General features: G+C 42.1%; 1 protein-coding gene across 1 annotated transcript; it reads right to left on the reverse strand.

The window, feature by feature from the left end:
* Window positions 1–235: 235 nt before the first annotated feature.
* Window positions 236–11,931, reverse strand: CCDC117 (coiled-coil domain containing 117). The gene is made up of 5 exons (XM_043437691.1): window positions 11,579–11,931; window positions 10,840–10,890; window positions 6,533–6,757; window positions 5,951–6,088; window positions 236–3,196 (listed from the first exon to the last, which is right to left on the reverse strand). The coding sequence occupies exons 1-5, from the start codon at window positions 11,758–11,760 to the stop codon at window positions 2,959–2,961; spliced, it is 834 nt and encodes a 277-aa protein (XP_043293626.1). The 5' UTR covers window positions 11,761–11,931; the 3' UTR covers window positions 236–2,958.
* Window positions 11,932–18,401: the final 6,470 nt, after the last annotated feature.

An 18,401-nucleotide genomic window follows, 5' to 3' on the forward strand; every position in this document is an offset into this window, starting at 1 on the left:
CAATTCCGGTAAAATAGGCAACTGCATTGAAAATTCTGCCCACCCACAAATAGGGATCCACATTTATCTAATAATGGTTGTAAACATGCAGGCAACACTGCCACCCAGTGACCTGTCAACTCAAGAAACGAATGACCATGTTACTCAACATTAAGGACTTTCCCTACCCCCTGGACTTTTCCAAACTTGCTGATTTCAATTTACTTAAATGCAGGAATACAAATACCTCAAAAAGTCCAAAACACTTAAGAAGTTTTATTGAAAACAATAAAATACAGAAACACCAGATTCATTTTAAAGTAAAACTGACAGCATCTTCCAGAACTTTCCTAGTATTCCACCATTCTTATCACTATTTAAAAAACAAAGCCAAGTTCCAGATCCAAAATAATCAATGAACCTGCTGGTAAACATTCTTCTCATGGTTAGAGCTACCACCCTACTTTTTTTGTTTTTTTAAATTGGACATTTGCACCTTTTCAAGAATGAGTAGCAATTTTTTATTAATATCTGTGAGAACGGGACTTTTAATTAAAAAACAAAACCACACACATCCTAATCAAACTCAGAGGAAATATACATTTGTTCATTAAAGCTCACCTGCTTTAGATAAGCTTTTCTCATCACACATTAGCATAGTAAGCCAATGTTTGATCCATGCTGTATAAGTTTTACAAAATGAAAAGACCTGTTAATTCCCGAGGGAAACCTTAAGGCAAAAACAGAAGCCTTACCCTACAAAAAGGGAAACAAAGCAAGTCATGGGGCCTGTGGAGACGGCTCAGATGAGTAAGCACCACAAGGATGAAGAAGAAAATTTTTGTACAAATGAATGCGAGTTTAAAAAGGCGCACTGAACATCCATGTTTCCCACAGAAATAATGATCATGTCAGATAAAATGACTCCTGAAACAAGTTCTGCCTGGATTTTAATTAACGGAATCCTGCTAGTTCTCTCCTACATATAGCCATGGTATCAGAGCCTTGTTCAGAGGGCTCTTTCCTACTGTTCACTGTACAGACCTGGATCCCAGGCCTGTCCAACACCCCTACAGAGGACAGTGTTAAGTGTGTTGTGTGTCCTTCTTTGGAAAACTGTCATCTTTTCTTCACCCCAACACTGGGACTAACTCCAAATTCCAGGCAGTCACTTCCTCTTTAGGAGCTGTAGCAGAACTTTTTTTTTTTTTTTTTTTAGAACTAACTTTTTAGCTGGAGACTTCTTTAAGGCTACAAATGTTACAAGTTGGTCCCATTAAACAATGACCTAGAGGCAATTCTTGACATGGCTGAATCAAACACGTGCACATTTCAACAAAACAGTTTACATTCATCTCTAAATCTGAGATTAAGAAACTAGTAGCTGGTTTCCAACTGGTTTCAATACTGGTTTGAAGTCTGAATAATTTTACTGTGTAGACATTAAATATTTTGTTTAAATATTAAACATTAAATCTTTTCCTGACTATCCAGACAGAAATAGAAAAAGCAGGAACTACAGGCAGGAGAAGCAACAGTCCAGTTAACAGACTTGTGACTTCTATGCCATCTGTAACAAGGGGAGGGACTTCGGCATGGGTTTCAAAATTGCCTGGGAGCTGCCTCCTAAAGTCACCTCTGCTTGGCATAAACCATTTTTTCTACACAAGGTATGTGATTCCTACAAAAGAAAAGAAACCCAGGAAACAAAAAGAACTGGGGTGGTCTCCTGCTGCCTGATAAAAGGGCCAGTATTACACTCATTTAATAAGTTATAGTGGGTATTCTGTAGCACTAAAGGGACGGTCACTTTACTTTGTACTACTGAGTCCTTGCCACACAGAAGAGCTGTTCCTGAGAAAAAAAAATACTTCAATCCTGGTTACTCGCAGAGGACACCTTGAGCCTGGGTAGGGTCCTCCAGATGATGATTTCTGGCTGGCAGGAAGCTATTCTCTAGTAACTTCTAGGCTTACTGCACAAAGAGTTGAAGCACCAAGCAAACTGGCTATTTCAGTAAGTCTCAATGTCACTTGTATGTGCCCAGTTAATTTTATCAGTCAACATTTCCTAAATTAACATTAAAAAAAACCCCACAACTTGCTTCCACAGGCACATTTCTTTAACTACTGAAATAATATGCTGGGCTGGGCTGATACGGCACTTCCTCAGGATTACTTAAGGATGCTTCTCCCAGAGCCAGTTCGCACATTGGTTACCTCGCAATCTTCTAAACTATCACTCAAAGTTAATTAGGCTGTAAACATCACTGAAGAGCTGGGTTTATCAATTATGCAAGGGAAACCCAGGAGCAACAGTAGCACAGGGTAAAAAAAGCCTCGGAGGAAAAACCTTTTCTTTGTATTTTCCATTGCATTGTCAGAGGCAAGGAGAGGAGCCACAACACTACTGGCTATTTAATCAATAGAGCTACACTGAACTGACAACTAATATACAAGTTTCAGAGCCTCTGTTAAATTCCCCAGCAATAGGCCTAAGCCATTGTCATCTTCCTCTTCCCCAGTAATATCTAGTCACCATTATAAACAGAGCTCATTTATCTGAAGATGAAATTGTGGCTCAACCGTCAGGGCATACTTGTAGCAGGGAGAGCACTCTTTTTTTTAATGCATCTTTTTCAACCCAAGTGTCTGAATATTCTCCAAGTATCTGAATGACTGAGACAATGTGACAGATGACTTAAAAGTCACATACAGCTTCTATACTTGACTCTGCAGAATGTACTCTCACATTGCTTTAATAAGCCCCCTAGAAAACTGCTTTTCCCTTGAGACAAGTTTCCTTGGCAAGAAGTTGAATTTCAAGAAATGGCTACCCAAAATCAGAGTCCCACCCCAAATCACAGGTGGAGATATTACACCCGTTTCAAAACTTTCAAGTCCCTATACTGTACAAGCAGGCTCATGACTGAACACATAAGCCTCTGCAACATGACAACTTTAGTGTAGAAACTGGTTTCTAGAGTTCCATCTCCTCTTCTGTGCAAGCAGCTGTCTCCAAACTATTGTAAACAGGCAACCCTGTTGGCCGAGGTTCCAAGAACAGTTCAGTTCTCTGAGGAAAGGCAGTGCCAGCAGCTGCGTGCTTAGTTTGGCTCTCTCCTGTGTAGTTCTTAGCATTAGATGACGGCTTTGGCTTATCAGAAAGGAGTTCAGGGAGAGGTTTCCAGAGCACAAGCTCCATGGAAGGACGGCTCCTAAGACAGGAAATACATATTTGTATCAACAACTTTACAAAACAGAAATAAAAGACATATGTTGAAAAACTAATGTTTGCCACCTAGTATATAAAAATTGATGGGAGATCAGCAGACGAATGGATAAGGAAGCTGTGGTACATATACACCATGGAATATTACTCAGCCGTTAAAAAGAATTCACTTGAATCAGTTCTAATGAGATGGATGAAACTGGAACCCATTATACAGAGTGAAGTAAGCCAGAAAGATAAAGAACATTACAGCATACTAACACATATATATGGAATTTAGAAAGATGGTAATGATAACCCTATATGCAAAACAGAAAAAGAGACACAGAAGTACAGAACAGACTTTTGAACTCTGTGGGAGAAGGTGAGGGTGGGATGTTTCGAAAGAACAGCATGTATATTATCTATGGTGAAACAGATCACCAGCCCAGGTGGGATGCATGAGACAAGTGCTCGGGCCTGGTGCACTGGGAAGACCCAGAGGAATCGGGTGGAGAGGGAGGTGGGAGGGGGGATCGGGATGGGGAATACGTGTAACTCTATGGCTGATTCATATCAATGTATGACAAAACCCAGAAAAAAAAAAAAAAAAAACTGATGGGAGGACTTCCCTGGTGGGCCAGGGGCTCCACATTGGGAGGACACTCCCAATGCAGGGGCCCAGGTTCCACACCTGTTCAGGGAACTAGATCCCACATGATGCAACTAAGAGTTCACATGCTGCAACTAAAAGATGCTGTGTGCCGCAACTAAGATCTGGGCAGCCGCCAAAAAAAAAAAAAAAAAAAGGATTCGATGTGATCAAAACAGAATTATGACAATCCAAACTTATCTTTACAAAGGCCACTCAAGTACATAAAATTTTAGAGTTCTGCATGCACTGTAAGCAAACCAATTGGTTGCACTGATGCTGTGATTAGAATATAAATGTTCAATATGAGAAACAGAGGCCCTTGATTTAACATTATAGTTTCTTCTTAAATTGTGGTTAGTATTAGCATATATGGGTTACTATCTTGTACTAAACCATTATAAATAAAAAGAAACATTGGCTAAACACACTAAAAATATCTCAGCAAGCCTTTTGCTTTTTAGTACAGCTATGAAGTATATAATGCTTTGTGCAGTAAGTCACTGTTTGTGTCAACCACCTCCCAATCTATTTCATCTAGTGATGGTTTGATGGTTTCTGGGACCCAAGAGCAAGGCAAGATAAAACACAAACAATGAAGAACACCCCGCAAAGGTTAGCTTCTGGAAAACTACCAAGAGCAGAAAGTGCTAATGCTTTACACTGGAGGGCAATATGACCTGCTTACTTGTGGCTAAACTATTTACCCACCCTCAGGGCTGGGTAGTTAATTATAAGCTCAAGCTAGGAAGTGAAGGCAAAACTCCCGTGAGCTAACATCCAGCAGTAGGAGAAACCAGTGTCTAAAGATAGTCATCTACCTAGCACCAGTGGGACTAGTAGCCTAAGAGAAGTTTTCAGATATCTGACACTTACCTTCACAGCACCAAGTCTGCGGAAAGTCTTTTCTAGGAAACACCTACAGGGCACTTTATACCTTGCCTACTACAGTTGGCCCTCCATATCTGTGGGGTTTTGATTTGGACCATTTTATATAACAGACATAAGCATCCCTGGATTTTAGTATCTGTAGGGGTCCTAGAAGCAATCCCCCATGGATACTGAGAGACAACTGTATTTTACAGAGTAAGGGCCACTTGAGACCATAGTCATTATTATTAATTACAGGCTGTCATTAGTTTTATGTTAATGGGGCCCAGGCTGCTTTGCTTTTTAGGCTCTTATGCTTGCTTTGGTTTCCTCTATTGTCCTTACACTGTACTGTCACTGCTCACTAATTGTGAGTTTATTCTGCTCACTTGCTGTTTCTGTGTTTCTACTCTGATGGCAAAGGAAACCAGATAACTGAGCTCATCAAATGGTCTAAATGAAGAGCAAAATGGCTCTTAGAGCTAAAGGCCTGAGGGGCCACACACTGAGATATGAATATGAGCTCTAGACTGTGGCCTTTGTGATAACTTTTTTTGACTGCTGGTAAACTTTTCAGTTTTCCAAGGTCTTAATGGTGGTCCAAGATAACTGAGAGAGCCACGTAAACAGCTAGTTTTCAAGTGTGGTTCCTACAACCTATCACAGTAATTTGAAAGAATGGGTTCTTTCTTGCCAATCCTCCCATTCCCAAGTATTAGACTATCAGTGCATTTCTGGACTTCAAAACAACCCAGGGGTAAATAGACAAGGCAGCCACTCCTGTGAACTTCCAATTCCCACTTGCACAGCATTACGCTTACCCCAATGAACTAAGAAAAGGTCTCCAACCTGGGCTAAACATAAAACCTACTGAGCTTTCACTCGGTTGGTGATCAGGAAGTGTCTAGAGATATTGGGTCTTCCTTCTAAGACCGTATCTGGGGACTTCCCTAGTGGTCCAGCGGTAAAAAATTTGACTGCCAATGCAGGGGACATGGGTTCAATCCCTGGTGCAGCATTTCACAAGCTGAGGGTCAAGCCCGTGCACCACAACCACTGAAGCCTGCACGCCCTAAAGCCTGTGCTCTGCAACAAGCACCACAGCTGGAGAGCAGCCCCGACGTCTGCAACTACAGAAAGCTTGGGCACGGCAGTGAGAACCTAGCACAGCCAAAAACAAATTTAAAAGGGTTTTTAAAAAAGATCAGACTTGAATGGAAACCAGAAACCAAAACTTACATGGACTCAATCATTTTCTTTGTAAAGATTTCATCAAATTCCCTCTTTAAACCTGTTTTCATGGTATCAGAAAGGACAAGGCTGGGGAGACGATTAATATTTCTGTCAGCTTCAACTTCTTCATCTTCGTCAATTATTCTAAACAAAGGCAGATGCAAAGAAAGGAAAATTATTTGGTTAAACTTATATACTATTAATTGGACAAAATTTTTAAAATAAAACAAGATAAACTCAACAGGTGCTACAGCAAAAGGTCAAGTAAAGTATTAGACTCTACTTTGGAGAGAAAGAAGTATATACAAAAGAGCTGTTCAATGTTTGACAAAAAAAGATGCCAAATTTGAAGGCTAAAACCCGCATAAACCAAAAAATTAATATTCAGAGATAGTAAATGAAAATATTTAGTACAGTTCTATGAGAAACGCTTACTTTAACATTTAAAGTGCAAACTTTGAGCTTTGTGATTTTTATAGTTTGACAGGCTGAAGATTAAGGAATCACCAAATGATGAATTAGACTAACTTCAAAGAGCGGAGATGTTACATAGGAACAAGAAGCCAGCCGGATATGCTGCCCATTTACCTGTCCTCAATTTCCTGAAGCCTCCTTCGGGCAACTTCACACTGTGGTTCCCCCGTTGTCTGATCCATCTCTTCACAAATAACATCTAACATGCCAGGTGCAGAAAGGCCACTAGTGCACGGATTTACTCCATGGCCCTCTATATCCTGATGTGCACAAAGAATCCAGTCATTAGGACCAGCACAGAGCCCTGCTTCAGTTAGCCTTTTCTTTCTTACTGGACAACTGAAAAAAGAAAAAAAATAATCAATGAAAATCCTAACATAAATGAGACATGTATCACCGCCATTGCTAATCAAATTCTGCTATGAAAAAAAACTCTTAACTTTTGACAGTATGTGATTACAAGATGGAAAATCATGCATTTTCTATTCTGTCATTCTCACAGCCGCCCTGAGATGTTTCCCTTAACATCTGTCAAATTAGGTTGCACCTGCAAGATTTTGCCTTTCCAGATTAGAAGCGTTTGATATGGGAACTTAAGTCATTCTTACTTACTCAGCTCTGGAAAGGTCAAGTGGGAAGTAAAGAAACCAAGAATCACAAAGTAGCAATTCAGGGCCAGCCATATTTTTTCATACTGCTGCTGCTCCATTACTGGGCATATGAGGAGGTGGTCTGCAGACATCCTATATTCCCTTAGGGCAAAAATACATGCTTCATCAGGTCTGCAGCAAGTACTACAGCTGCAGATGACATTGCTAATTTCTTGGTTCTCGCCAAAAATGGTAGAGGCTGTCATTTGCTCCATGGGTCCCTGCCTAATGGGGTGCACTTTTCTCCCAGCTTGCAACATAAACTATCTTCACTTTCTAGAAAATTTTATATTTCACTGAGACTGTAAGAGTTCAATTCAGGTTGCTTTGCACATGTGGAAACAAGAACGTAGAAAACTTAAGTGCCCCCTCTAAAGTGTCACATGAGGTGAGCTGTATTTTGGGTACCAGATCCCAGAGACAGATGCTGTATCCTCTATGCTTTTCATAGAGAATTCTCACTAAAACCTCCTGCCTTGTTAGGGAAGTTCAACTGCTAAAGCTCTTAACACAAACTAGTATTTGTAAGCACTAGAACATGCCCAGCATTTAGTTGTTTGGTCACTAAGTCATGTCCAACTCTTTTGCAACCTTATGGACTGTAGCCCACCAGGCTCCTTTGCCCATGGAATTTTCCAGGCAAAAAACTGAAGTGAGTTGCCATTTCCTTCTCTGGGGAGCTTCCTGACCCAGGGATTGAACCTGAGTCTCCTGCACTGCAGGCCGATTCTTTACTGCTGAGGGGTGTCCTGAACACACAACCAGTCCTGCTCTGAGTATTCAGACCAAAAGTATGTTATTGCCTGGGCATCACCAAGCACAATCTCAATCATGTGTTTAGCTTATAATTAGTTTTTTTTTTTTTATTATTTTTTAATTATTTTTTTATAATTAGTTTTAACTCATAAGTATTAAGAATGTCTCTCCATAAATTAAACACTTCTGTAATATTTGGATAGTTCTAAAGTATCTGATGTTTTGGAAAGCAGAACAAAAAGCTATACACATAGGAAATCATCTAAGAAGGAGAACAACTTTAGAAAGAATAGGTAATTTCCAAAAAAAAAAAAGAAGAGGCAATTTCCTACCATATCTAACAATTAAACCATTAAATGCAACTGAGTATCAGAGTTGGGTTCTGATCTCTAACAATTTCGGCTAAAAAATTTCATGCCTCTGGGTCTACTTTGCAAATAATTAGAGATCGATGATGATTAAGTCCCAGAGAAAATGGGATATAAGACTTTCAAGTTCTGATAAGAGCCACTGAAGTGGCAGGCAGGCAACACACTTCTGGGCATTCGACATCCAACTGTCCAGTCCCTTATCCTCGCAGGGCCTCAATCTCTCCATCTGCACATTAAAGATGGTTAACTTTTAAAGTCAATGGTTTTACAAAATAAATAAATAAATAAAGTCAATGGTTTTTACACTTCAAATGTTTTATTTATGACATTAGAATTATTTAATGATCTCCTAGCAAACTTCCCTGGTGGCTCAGACAGTAAACAATCTGCCTGCAATACAGGAGACCTCGGTTTCATCCCTAGGTCGGGAAGATCCTCTGGAGAAGGGAATGGCCCACTCCAGTATTCTTGCCTGGAGAATTCTGTGGACAGAGGAGAGTCTTGGGCTATAGTCCATGGGATCACAAAGAGTTGGACATGACTAAGCAACCAACACTTCCACACTTTCAAAAGATAAAACCAAAGAGGTCCCTGTGCATCCACAGCAATCCCAAAGCTATAAAGAACATAAATATTGTCTGGTCTAGAGGTTTTTTATTTTAAATTTTTTGGCCATGCCACGTGACATGCAGGATTTTAGTTCCCCAATCAGGAATCAAACCCACGCCCCCTACGTTGGAAGCATGGAGTCCTAACCACTGGACCACCAGAGAAGTCTCAGATGTTTTTTAAACTGAGGCAACTTTCCAACCTACTGTCTTGTAGGTCTATGTATCAAGCTGGTGAGAAAATTAAGTTTCTGTTGGCAAAAAAAAAAAATAAATCATACAAAAGTTGAAAGACAACAAATTTGGGGAAAACACAACATACATAATAAACTGATTTCTTATAGATTAATAAGAAAAAGACCAATAAGTCAATAAAAGATCTGCAGAAACATGAAGAATTCACCCAAAATGAAACACAAATGGCTTAAAGGAAAAGATGTTCAAAATCGCATGTAATTTACAAAATATACAACAGTGATCTAATTTCATTATAAAATGCCTGCATGCATAAAAGTACATATAATAATTATAAAACAAAAATCCATGAAAGTAATATTCAAGATACAGAATGCTGTCAGCATCCCTAAATGGTACTCTATTCCCTCCTCCCTTTAAGTATACACTGTCTTTTATAGTAACCACTTCATTTTAAAAAATATACATTATCATGTATGTAAATATTCAATATTAAAAGTGTTTAGTTCTGCCTGGTTTTGACCCTCATATGAGGAATTCTTTGAATATGTATACATTCGTGCTATGTTTCTTTTGTTCCTACTATTGCTTATAAGACACATCTGGGTTGGTAAGTGTGGTTCAGTGTTTCTTTTTTGCTGAATTGAACTCAGCAAAAATTTATTATGTCCAGATACTGTTAAGGGACATTCCAATTTTGAGCCATCATGAACAAGGATGCCATAAACTTTCTTGTACATATCTTCTGATGAGCATGCGTAGTCAAAAAAAGAACTGCTCGGTAAATGGGTATGTGTGCCTTCAACTCATTTAAAACTGTTTCCCAAAGTGTTGTAGCAATTTACATTCTCATCCAATAGCGTCTGTAAGTTCCTGGTGCTACAGAACCCTTCAATATCTGGTAGTGGAGTAGTTTCTCACCATGCCTTTAATATGCATTTCCCTCAAGACTGATGAGGTCAAATATCTTTTAATTTGTTTGGTTATTTTGATATCCTCTTTAGGGGAAGTCTTTTACTCATTTTCTTTTTTAGACTGCCTGCCTATAATATGCAGTATTTTCCCTATCAGTTAAGTGATGATCAAAAAGTTTGAAAATACAATTCTGATGAGAAGATGAAGAAACACGCATTCCCAAAGTTTAAAGGAGTATAAATTGGCAACAACTCTTGCTTAAAATTCAAAATGCATACACTTAAAAGATTGAGCAATTTCCCATCTAGGAATCCATTTATCTAATTACAAACACAAGGAACTTAAGAATGGTCACTTTAGATTTGTTAGTATTAAAATTAATTTAGAAATCTATCACCGGGAGACTGGTTAATTACCTATTTCTAGCCTTACAACAGAATTCCATTCAACTGTTGAAAAAGAAATGATAGAACTCTATGTGTCCATATGCAACAAGCTACAGGAGAGTCAAATGAAAACACCAGTGTTGCGGTGCGAACAGTATGTTACTAATAAATGTAAAAAACCAGAATTATATAAACTTGCACATTTTTACATTATCTTCCATAAGGGGAAACAGGCAATAAGGATAACCCTCTGGGGAGAACTGGGAGCATAAGATTTTGCCTTCTGCGAGTTTCTTTTAATTTTGTGCATGTAATAACACTCATATGCCTGAAAGTTCAAGCATGACAATCGCTTATACAGTAACAAGCTTCCCTCCGACCTGCCCAGCTCACTTCTCTAAAAGGTAACCCATGTTATCAGTTCCTTGGGCCTCCTTTCAGAGACACCTAATGCTCCACCTATTCACTTAAATAGTTATGGATATAAAATAGGTTAAACTAAGTGACCATTAAGTGACTGAAAAAGCACTTGAAACTTACTCATCATCCTCCTCCTCTCGCTTGTGTTTCTTTCTACAGTGAGCTGAAATACTGTTAAACAAAAAAAATCAGTCAGTTGAGAAATTTACTGAGCTGGTACATTCAGCATCCACTTTCAGGCTCCGATAATCTTGCCCACCCCACTACTATCAACTCTCCCCTCCCTTGCCCTGTGGGATGGATATACAGGTCACATGGTCAGTCAGGTAAAAGTGTTGGCTGGTCCTGACAAAGTCAGACTGAAATCTAAATTCATTCTGTCAAGACCAGGGGAGATAAAGTGGGGCGACCAGCGTAGGGAAAACGTATCGGGGCGGGCACTGTGCTGAGCACTTTAGTTTATGATCCCACTAGAAGGACCCATTTCTCGCCCAAGTTGCGGATGAGGAAACTCAAGAGTCAGAGAGTCGCTGAAAGTTACCAACAGTTGCCGGGCCGCAGTCTGGAGGGAGCGAGGCGTGTGCGCGCCCAGGGCAGCTCCAGGCCCGGGTGTGTCCGTCTCCCATCCCCTCACGCCCTGGGTGAGCAGACCTTTCCTCAGTTCTCCGGGCGCAAGCGCGCCGAGGTCGGAACCGGACCCCCGCGCTGTGCGACCTCCGCGATTTACGGCAACCGCCTGTGGGACTCAATCTCCTCATCCTCAACTTGAGGCTGAAGAGCCCCCGCGAGGGTCGCGAGAAGGGTCAACTAGCCCGTGCCGGAACCCACATCCGCCCCCGCCGTCAGCCAGTCTCCTCACCGTCCGCGCGCCACGCTCCCGCCTGAGCTGCTCGGGGTGGCGCGAAGTCCCGGCCGCGGGACCAGCTCGGCGCCCTCCGTCCCCGGCGGGAAGGCCCGACCGGCGAAGGCCGGCGGTGGCTGCAGGAAGTCCGAGCCACCGCTCAGGGGAAGGCCGCTAAACGGCCGGCCGAGCGCCGCCATGGCCGGGGAGACGAGGAGACTGCGCCCGCGGCCCCGGCCGTCCGCGCCCCCGGGCCCGGCAGCAGCGGCCACAGCGACTGCCGAGAGGTAGCCGCCTCTGAGCCCGCTTCCCGACCCCACGTCACGCCTTCTAGAACCCTCCACCCCAAGCCGCCCGGAGCACGCCGGGATTTGTTGTGTGTGGCGAACTGCTGGCGCGAGGGCTGCCGGGAGCTGAAGTCCTTGAGGACTACAAACAGGATGGCTGCCCGGCCGAGTCTTCGGGGCTGGAGGATGGCCCTACCTAGAAGAGGTCGTAGGTTCAAATCCTCAAGTAACCTCTCTACCTCAGTTTTCTCAGTAGTAAAACCCGAAAACAGTAGTACCTATATTCTTAAGATTGATAGGAGAAGTAAATGAATTAAAACCTCTAGAGCTCTTGGAAGTTCTAAGTTAGAACACTTCTTGGCACATAGTGTTAGTCGCTCAGCCGTGCCTGACTCGTTGCGACCCCATGGACTGCAGCCCGCCAGGCTCCTCTGTTCATGGACCATTCCAGGCAAGAATAATACTGGAGTGGGTTGCCATTTCCTTCTCCAGTCTACGGTGCTTTAATGTAAATGAAGTTGGTGACACTTTAGAGGAAACAGCATGGAGGATCAGGGAAAACCTCAGAGTTCTCCTGAGCGGTACTGGCAAGCCTTCCAGCGTCTCTCTGGGGGCATCCAGAGACAACTGGTTGCTAAAGGACTAGCAGAGTTGGCCATCCCAACCACTGATCACGACCGTATTTCCCGTCTCAGGAAACGGCACTGTTGTCTAGTCTGAGTTGCTTATACCAAAGTCAATGCCCTTCAGTCAAAGCCCACCAAGAACTCACACTTGTGTTGCATGTGGACACATAGCGTAGCGTTCTACTTCATTTCCTTTTAAACTGTTGAGTGGAATTCTATACTAAGGCTGTGTGTGCTTAGTAGCTCAGTCGTCTCCGATGCTTTGCGACTCCATGGGACTGTAGTCCGCCAGGCTTCTGTGTTCATGGGGATTCTCCAGACAGGAATAGTGGAGTGGTTTGCCATGCCCTCTTCCCGGAGATCTTCCCAACCTAGGGATCGAACCCAGTCTCCCGCATTGCAGGTGGATTCATTACCGTCTGAGCCACCAGGAAAGCCCCACTGTAAGGCTAAGTGTAGACAAATCTGACTAAGTTTTTTGTATATATTTGCAAGTAGGTAAATGGATTCCTAGGTGGAAAATTGCTGACAGTGTTTTTAAAATAAACATGTTCAATACAATGAGATGCAATGGACTGAATGTTTGTGTCCATTGCACCTCATTGTATATCAACCCAGATGGAGTAGAACATGAGGTTAAAAACAAGAAGTCAAAAGAAGCAAACATCAGCAGCGAGCATTTATTGAGCACTCACTATTTACCAGGCACTATGATAGGGCACTGCTTCTCATTAACTCCACCACAACTCTGTACTTCCTTGGTGGTTCAGATGGTAAAGAATCTGCCCATAATGCAGGAGACCCAGGTTTGATCCTTGGGTTGGGAAGATCCCCTGGAGGAGGAAATGGCAACCCACTCCAGTATTCTTGCCTAGAGAATCCCATGGACACAGGAGCCTGGCGGGCTATAGTCCATGGGGTCACAAAGAGTCTGACAAAACTGAGCAACTAACACCCACATGTGCTAGGGCACTGCTTCTCATCATCACCACTTTGCAGAATAAGAGGCTAAGATTCAGAGAGGTGAAGGACCAATCTCAAGGTCTCACAGTTAATAATGGTGGTTCTGGAAATATTTGATTGATTCCAAAACTAGTTATATCATCACTGCTTTCCATAAGGAAATAGAAACTTTTCCCCCACTGCTGAGCATCCTCCATATGCATATTTGAGGGAAGATTCTTGCATTAGTCAAGGTTCTGCAGAGAAACAGAAACTACAGGATGTATAGGAATATATATATATATATAAGCGGAGATCTATTATTGGAACTGACTCACTTGGTTACGGAAGCCAGGAAGTCCCACCATCTGCCCTCTATAACTAGAGAACCAGAAAGCCAATGATGTAATTCAGTCTGAGTCTGAAGGCCTGCCAATCAGGGGGCTGCTGATGTGAGTCCATATCTGAGTGCGAAAGCCTGAGCACCAAGGGCAGAAAATGGGTGTCTCAGCTCAAGCAGAAAGAGGAAGCCAATTTGCCCTTTCTACTCCTTTTTGTTCTATTAGATCCCCCATGGCTCAGACGGTAAAGAATCAGCCTGCAATGCAGGAGACTGCCTGCCATGCAGGAGACGCAGGTTCGATCCCTAGGTCAGGAAGATCCACTGGAGGAGGAAATGGCAACCCACTCCACTATTCTTGCCTGGGAAATCCCATGGACAGAAAAGCCTGGCGGTCTACAGTCCCTGGGGTTGCAAGAGTTGGACATGACTTAGCCACTAAACCACCACCAGAACCCCCAATGGATTGGAGGATGCCCCCCACATCAAAGAGCCATTTGTATTACTTAGTTCCCCAATTCAAATTCCAGTCTCTTCCAGAAACATCCTCAGAGGCACACTGAGAAATAATATTTCACCAGCTATCATGAAATCACAGCCTAGTCAAGCTGACACATAAAATTAACCATCACAATCCCTAAAAAAATTGATGTTCCTGCTTTAAAGAAACACAACAACCTCTATAGGACAGAGAGAAACTTATATGTTCAGGGCTTGCCAATGACATTCCAAATAGAGGACCCCCTTCTCAAAAGCAGCATCTGGGGGCCCCCCTGGTGACTCAGGGGTAAAGAATCCGCCTGCCAATGCAGGAGACACCGGTTCAGTCCCTACTCTGGGAAGATCCCAAATGCTGTGGAGCAGCTAAGCCTGTGAGCCACAACTAGCACAGCCAGAAATGAATAAATAAAGTTATTAAAAAAAAAAAAAAAGAAACAAGGAAGAGTAAACTAAATACAAAGCAAGCAGAAGGGAGGAAGTAATAAAGATTAGAGCTGAAATAAATAAAGACTAGAAAAGGGACTTCCCTGGCAGCTCAGTGGTTAAGACTCCACACTTCCGAGGCAGGGGGCGTGGGTTTTATCCCTGGTTGGGGAACTAAGATCCCACATGCTGCAACTGAGACCTGGTGCAGCCAAATAAACAAGCAGTTTTTTAAAAATCTAGAGAAATCAATGAAACAGAAACTTGATTCTTTGAAAAAGCTAATGAATGCAATGTGACAAACCGTTAGCTAGACAGATCAAGAGACAGAAAGCACAGACTCAAATTATTAAAATCAGGAATGAAAGAGGGAATTATAAGGGAAAACCACAAACAACTGTATACCAACAAATTAGATAATTTAGATGAAATGGATAAATTCATGAACAAATTAATACAACAGATTCAAGAAGAAACAGAAATTTTGAATAGACCTATGGTAAGAGACTGAATTAGTAATAAACAATCTTCCTACAAAGAAAAGACCAGGTCCACATGGCTTCACCAGTGAAGTCTACTGAATATTTAGAGAAAAATTGACACCAATCCTTCACAAACTCTTCCAGAAAATAGAAGAGGAGGGAAAATTTCCCAATCCATTATACAAGGCCAGTATTACTTTGATGCCTAAATCAGATGCTAACTAAAGAATGTCACTCATCATCTGGCTTTAAAAGGATTAGGTCATTAGCCATTGCAGTAGCTGACTTTCTGCCCTGAAAGGACTTCAGGGCAGAGATCAGGAATGAGGCACTCTGCTCTGGGAAATCTGGCAGAACAGGTCTGCAGATAGATAGTTTCAGGAGAGAATTTTAGGAACCCAAACTCTTGCATCAAGGCACTAAAATCATTAATGCAGATACCTGTTTCTACTTTAAAATAGTACAATATTTAAATTTAAAAATCAATTGTATTCCTGTACACTAGCAATAAATAATCTTGAAGCTGAAATTAAGAAAATCATTTCATTTACAGGAGCATCAGAAAGAGTAAAATACTCAGGAATAACTCTTAACAAAATAGCATGTGACTTTTACACTGAAATTATAAAACATATTTGAAAGAATTAAAGACAATCTAAATAAATGAAAAATCTGCCTATTTTCATGGATTAGAACACTTAATATTGTTTAATAGTTTTTAAATTAAAAAAAATTTCTTTGCTGCACCCAAGACATGTGGGATGTTAGGCCCTGATCAGGGATTGAACTCACACCTCCTGCATTGGTAGGTAGAGCCCTAACCACTGAACTGCTGGGGAAGTCCAATATTGTTGTTTTAATATTGAATACTCCTCACATTGATCTGCAGATTCAATGCAATCCTTATAAAAATTCTAGCTTTTTTTGCAGATATTGACAAAATGATTTTAAAATTCGTGAAGAAATGCAACTGTTATGTAACAAAGATTTTGGCCCTTTATCTCTGGTTCTGGAGGGTGTTTCTGCATCCTGAGAATTACTTGACTGATAGGTGTGTGTGTATTATGAGCTCTATGGATCCTTTCTGAGTTTATGCTAATGAATGAGGTGATCCCAGATGGGGGCTGGTCTTCAAAAAGACCAACTATGTGATTAGAGGGTTGGGGTTTTGAGCCAACCCAGCACCCAGACAGAAAAAAAGAGACTGAAGATCGAATCCAACCACATGGCCAATGATTAAGTCAACAATATTTACACAGTAGTTTAGTTCAGTCGCTCAGTCGTGTCTGACTTTGCAACCCCATGGACTGCAGCACACCAGGCCTCCCTGTCCATCACCAGCTCTCGGAGATTACTCAAACTCATGTCCATAGAGTCAGTGATGCCATCCAACCATCTCACCCTCTGTTGTCCCCGTCTCCTCCCTCCTTCAATCTTTCCCAGCATCAGGATCTTTTCCAATAAGTCAGTTCTTCAAATCAGGTGGCCAAAGTATTGGAGTTTCAGCTTCAAACTCAGTCCTTCCAATGAATATTCAGGACTGATTTCCTTTAGGGTGGACTGGCTGGATCTCCTTTCGGTCCTAGGAACTCTCAAGAGTCTTCTCCAGCACCATAGTTCAAAAGCATTAATTCTTCGGCTCTCAGCTTTCTTTATGGTCCAACTCTTATATCCATACATGACTACTGGAAAAACTGTAGCTTTGACTAGACGGACCTCTGTTGGCAGAGTAATATCTCTGCTTTTTAATATGCTGTCTAGGCTGGTTTTATACAGTAAATCTGCAGTAAAAACTCTGGATGCCAGAGCTCATTGGAGCTTTCTGATGATGAACACATAGATATGCTGGAGGATGAAGCACTCTGAACGCATGGGGAGAGGGCATGGAAGCTCTGCACTTAGGAAGACCTCTCTTCCCCGCTACATCTTATACTAGACATAAGATGTACCCTTTCGTTTGTACCCTTACAATGAGGCTGTAATCAAAACATAACTTCCCCTCAATTCTGGGAATCATTCCAGTGAACTGTTGAACCTAAAAGTTGTCAGGGGAACCTCCTGGATTTGTAGCTAGTCTGTCATAAGCATAGGTGACCCCACTTGATGCTGGCATCTGAAATAAGGGAAATCTTGTTTGACCCAATCCTGTGCCCTTAAACCTGGTGAGTCTGATGCCAGCTGTGGATGGTTAGTGTCAGAATTACACCGCAGTATTGCACTCCTGTCAGAACAGCAAGGGATCCAGAAAACCAAACAATCTTATAAAAGAAGGGCAGAGTTAATGAACTCAACCTCTCTTCTATGATGAGAAAAACACACGGAGTTCTGAGTTGCTGCCCAGACATTTTACAGGGTTATAACCTTGCCCACACCCAGAGTCTGAACATCTAGATAAGGAGTTGAGTTTGGGGTGCTTGCTGTTCAGTTCCCACTTTGCTTTTCCCAGGGTACCTTTTAAAGTAACCACTTAAGAGTTAAGTGGTTAAGTAAAAAATTAGTGATCTCCACCCCAATTACTTTATAATGATAAGTGCTTGCTACCCTGCTCTCTAAGGCTTTCAAGGTGGCTCAGTGGTAAAGAATCTGCCTGCAATGCAGGAGATGTGGGTTCGATTCCTGGGTCAGGAAGATCCCCTGGAGGAAGACATGGCAATCCACTCCAATATTCTTGCCTGGAGAATCCCATGGACAGGAGGAGCCTGGCGGGCTACAGTTCACGGGGTTGCAAAGAGTCTGACGCGACTAAGCATCTGAGCATGTACACCCTGCTCTCTATCTCCAGCTCACTCCTAATGTGAGACTGAGGACTGCCCTTCCCCCACTCATTTAAACGCCCACTCCCCCATCTGGATCTATAAGTAAAAATTCTTGTGACTTTACTTCCTTTGTGTGGGCATATTGAAACTTTGCCTTCAATCAAAATCACCCCATGGGTTTCACTTCCCCAAAGTGGGAGCTCAGATGCTGAGGGAACTACCTTGGGACCCCATGTGGGTGTTCTGTGCCCCGTTTATCAGCAGGTCATAATCTGTATATTCTTAATTCAATACACCATCTCCTCAGCACACGTTCCAATTTCAAAACAGCTGCTCTGCTCTTAAAAGCCTTAATTTCTCCATCCGTGAAATGGGGATGATAGTTCCTGCCTGAAAGGGCCCATTGGAGGATTCAGGAGAGGGGAGTGTAAAATGCCCATCCATCAGATCTCTCTGCCCTGCCCAGACATTCTTCCTCAGCTGC

This window comes from Cervus canadensis, chromosome 1 (genome assembly GCF_019320065.1).
Source record: "Cervus canadensis isolate Bull #8, Minnesota chromosome 1, ASM1932006v1, whole genome shotgun sequence".
Taxonomy (NCBI): Eukaryota; Metazoa; Chordata; class Mammalia; order Artiodactyla; family Cervidae; genus Cervus; species Cervus canadensis.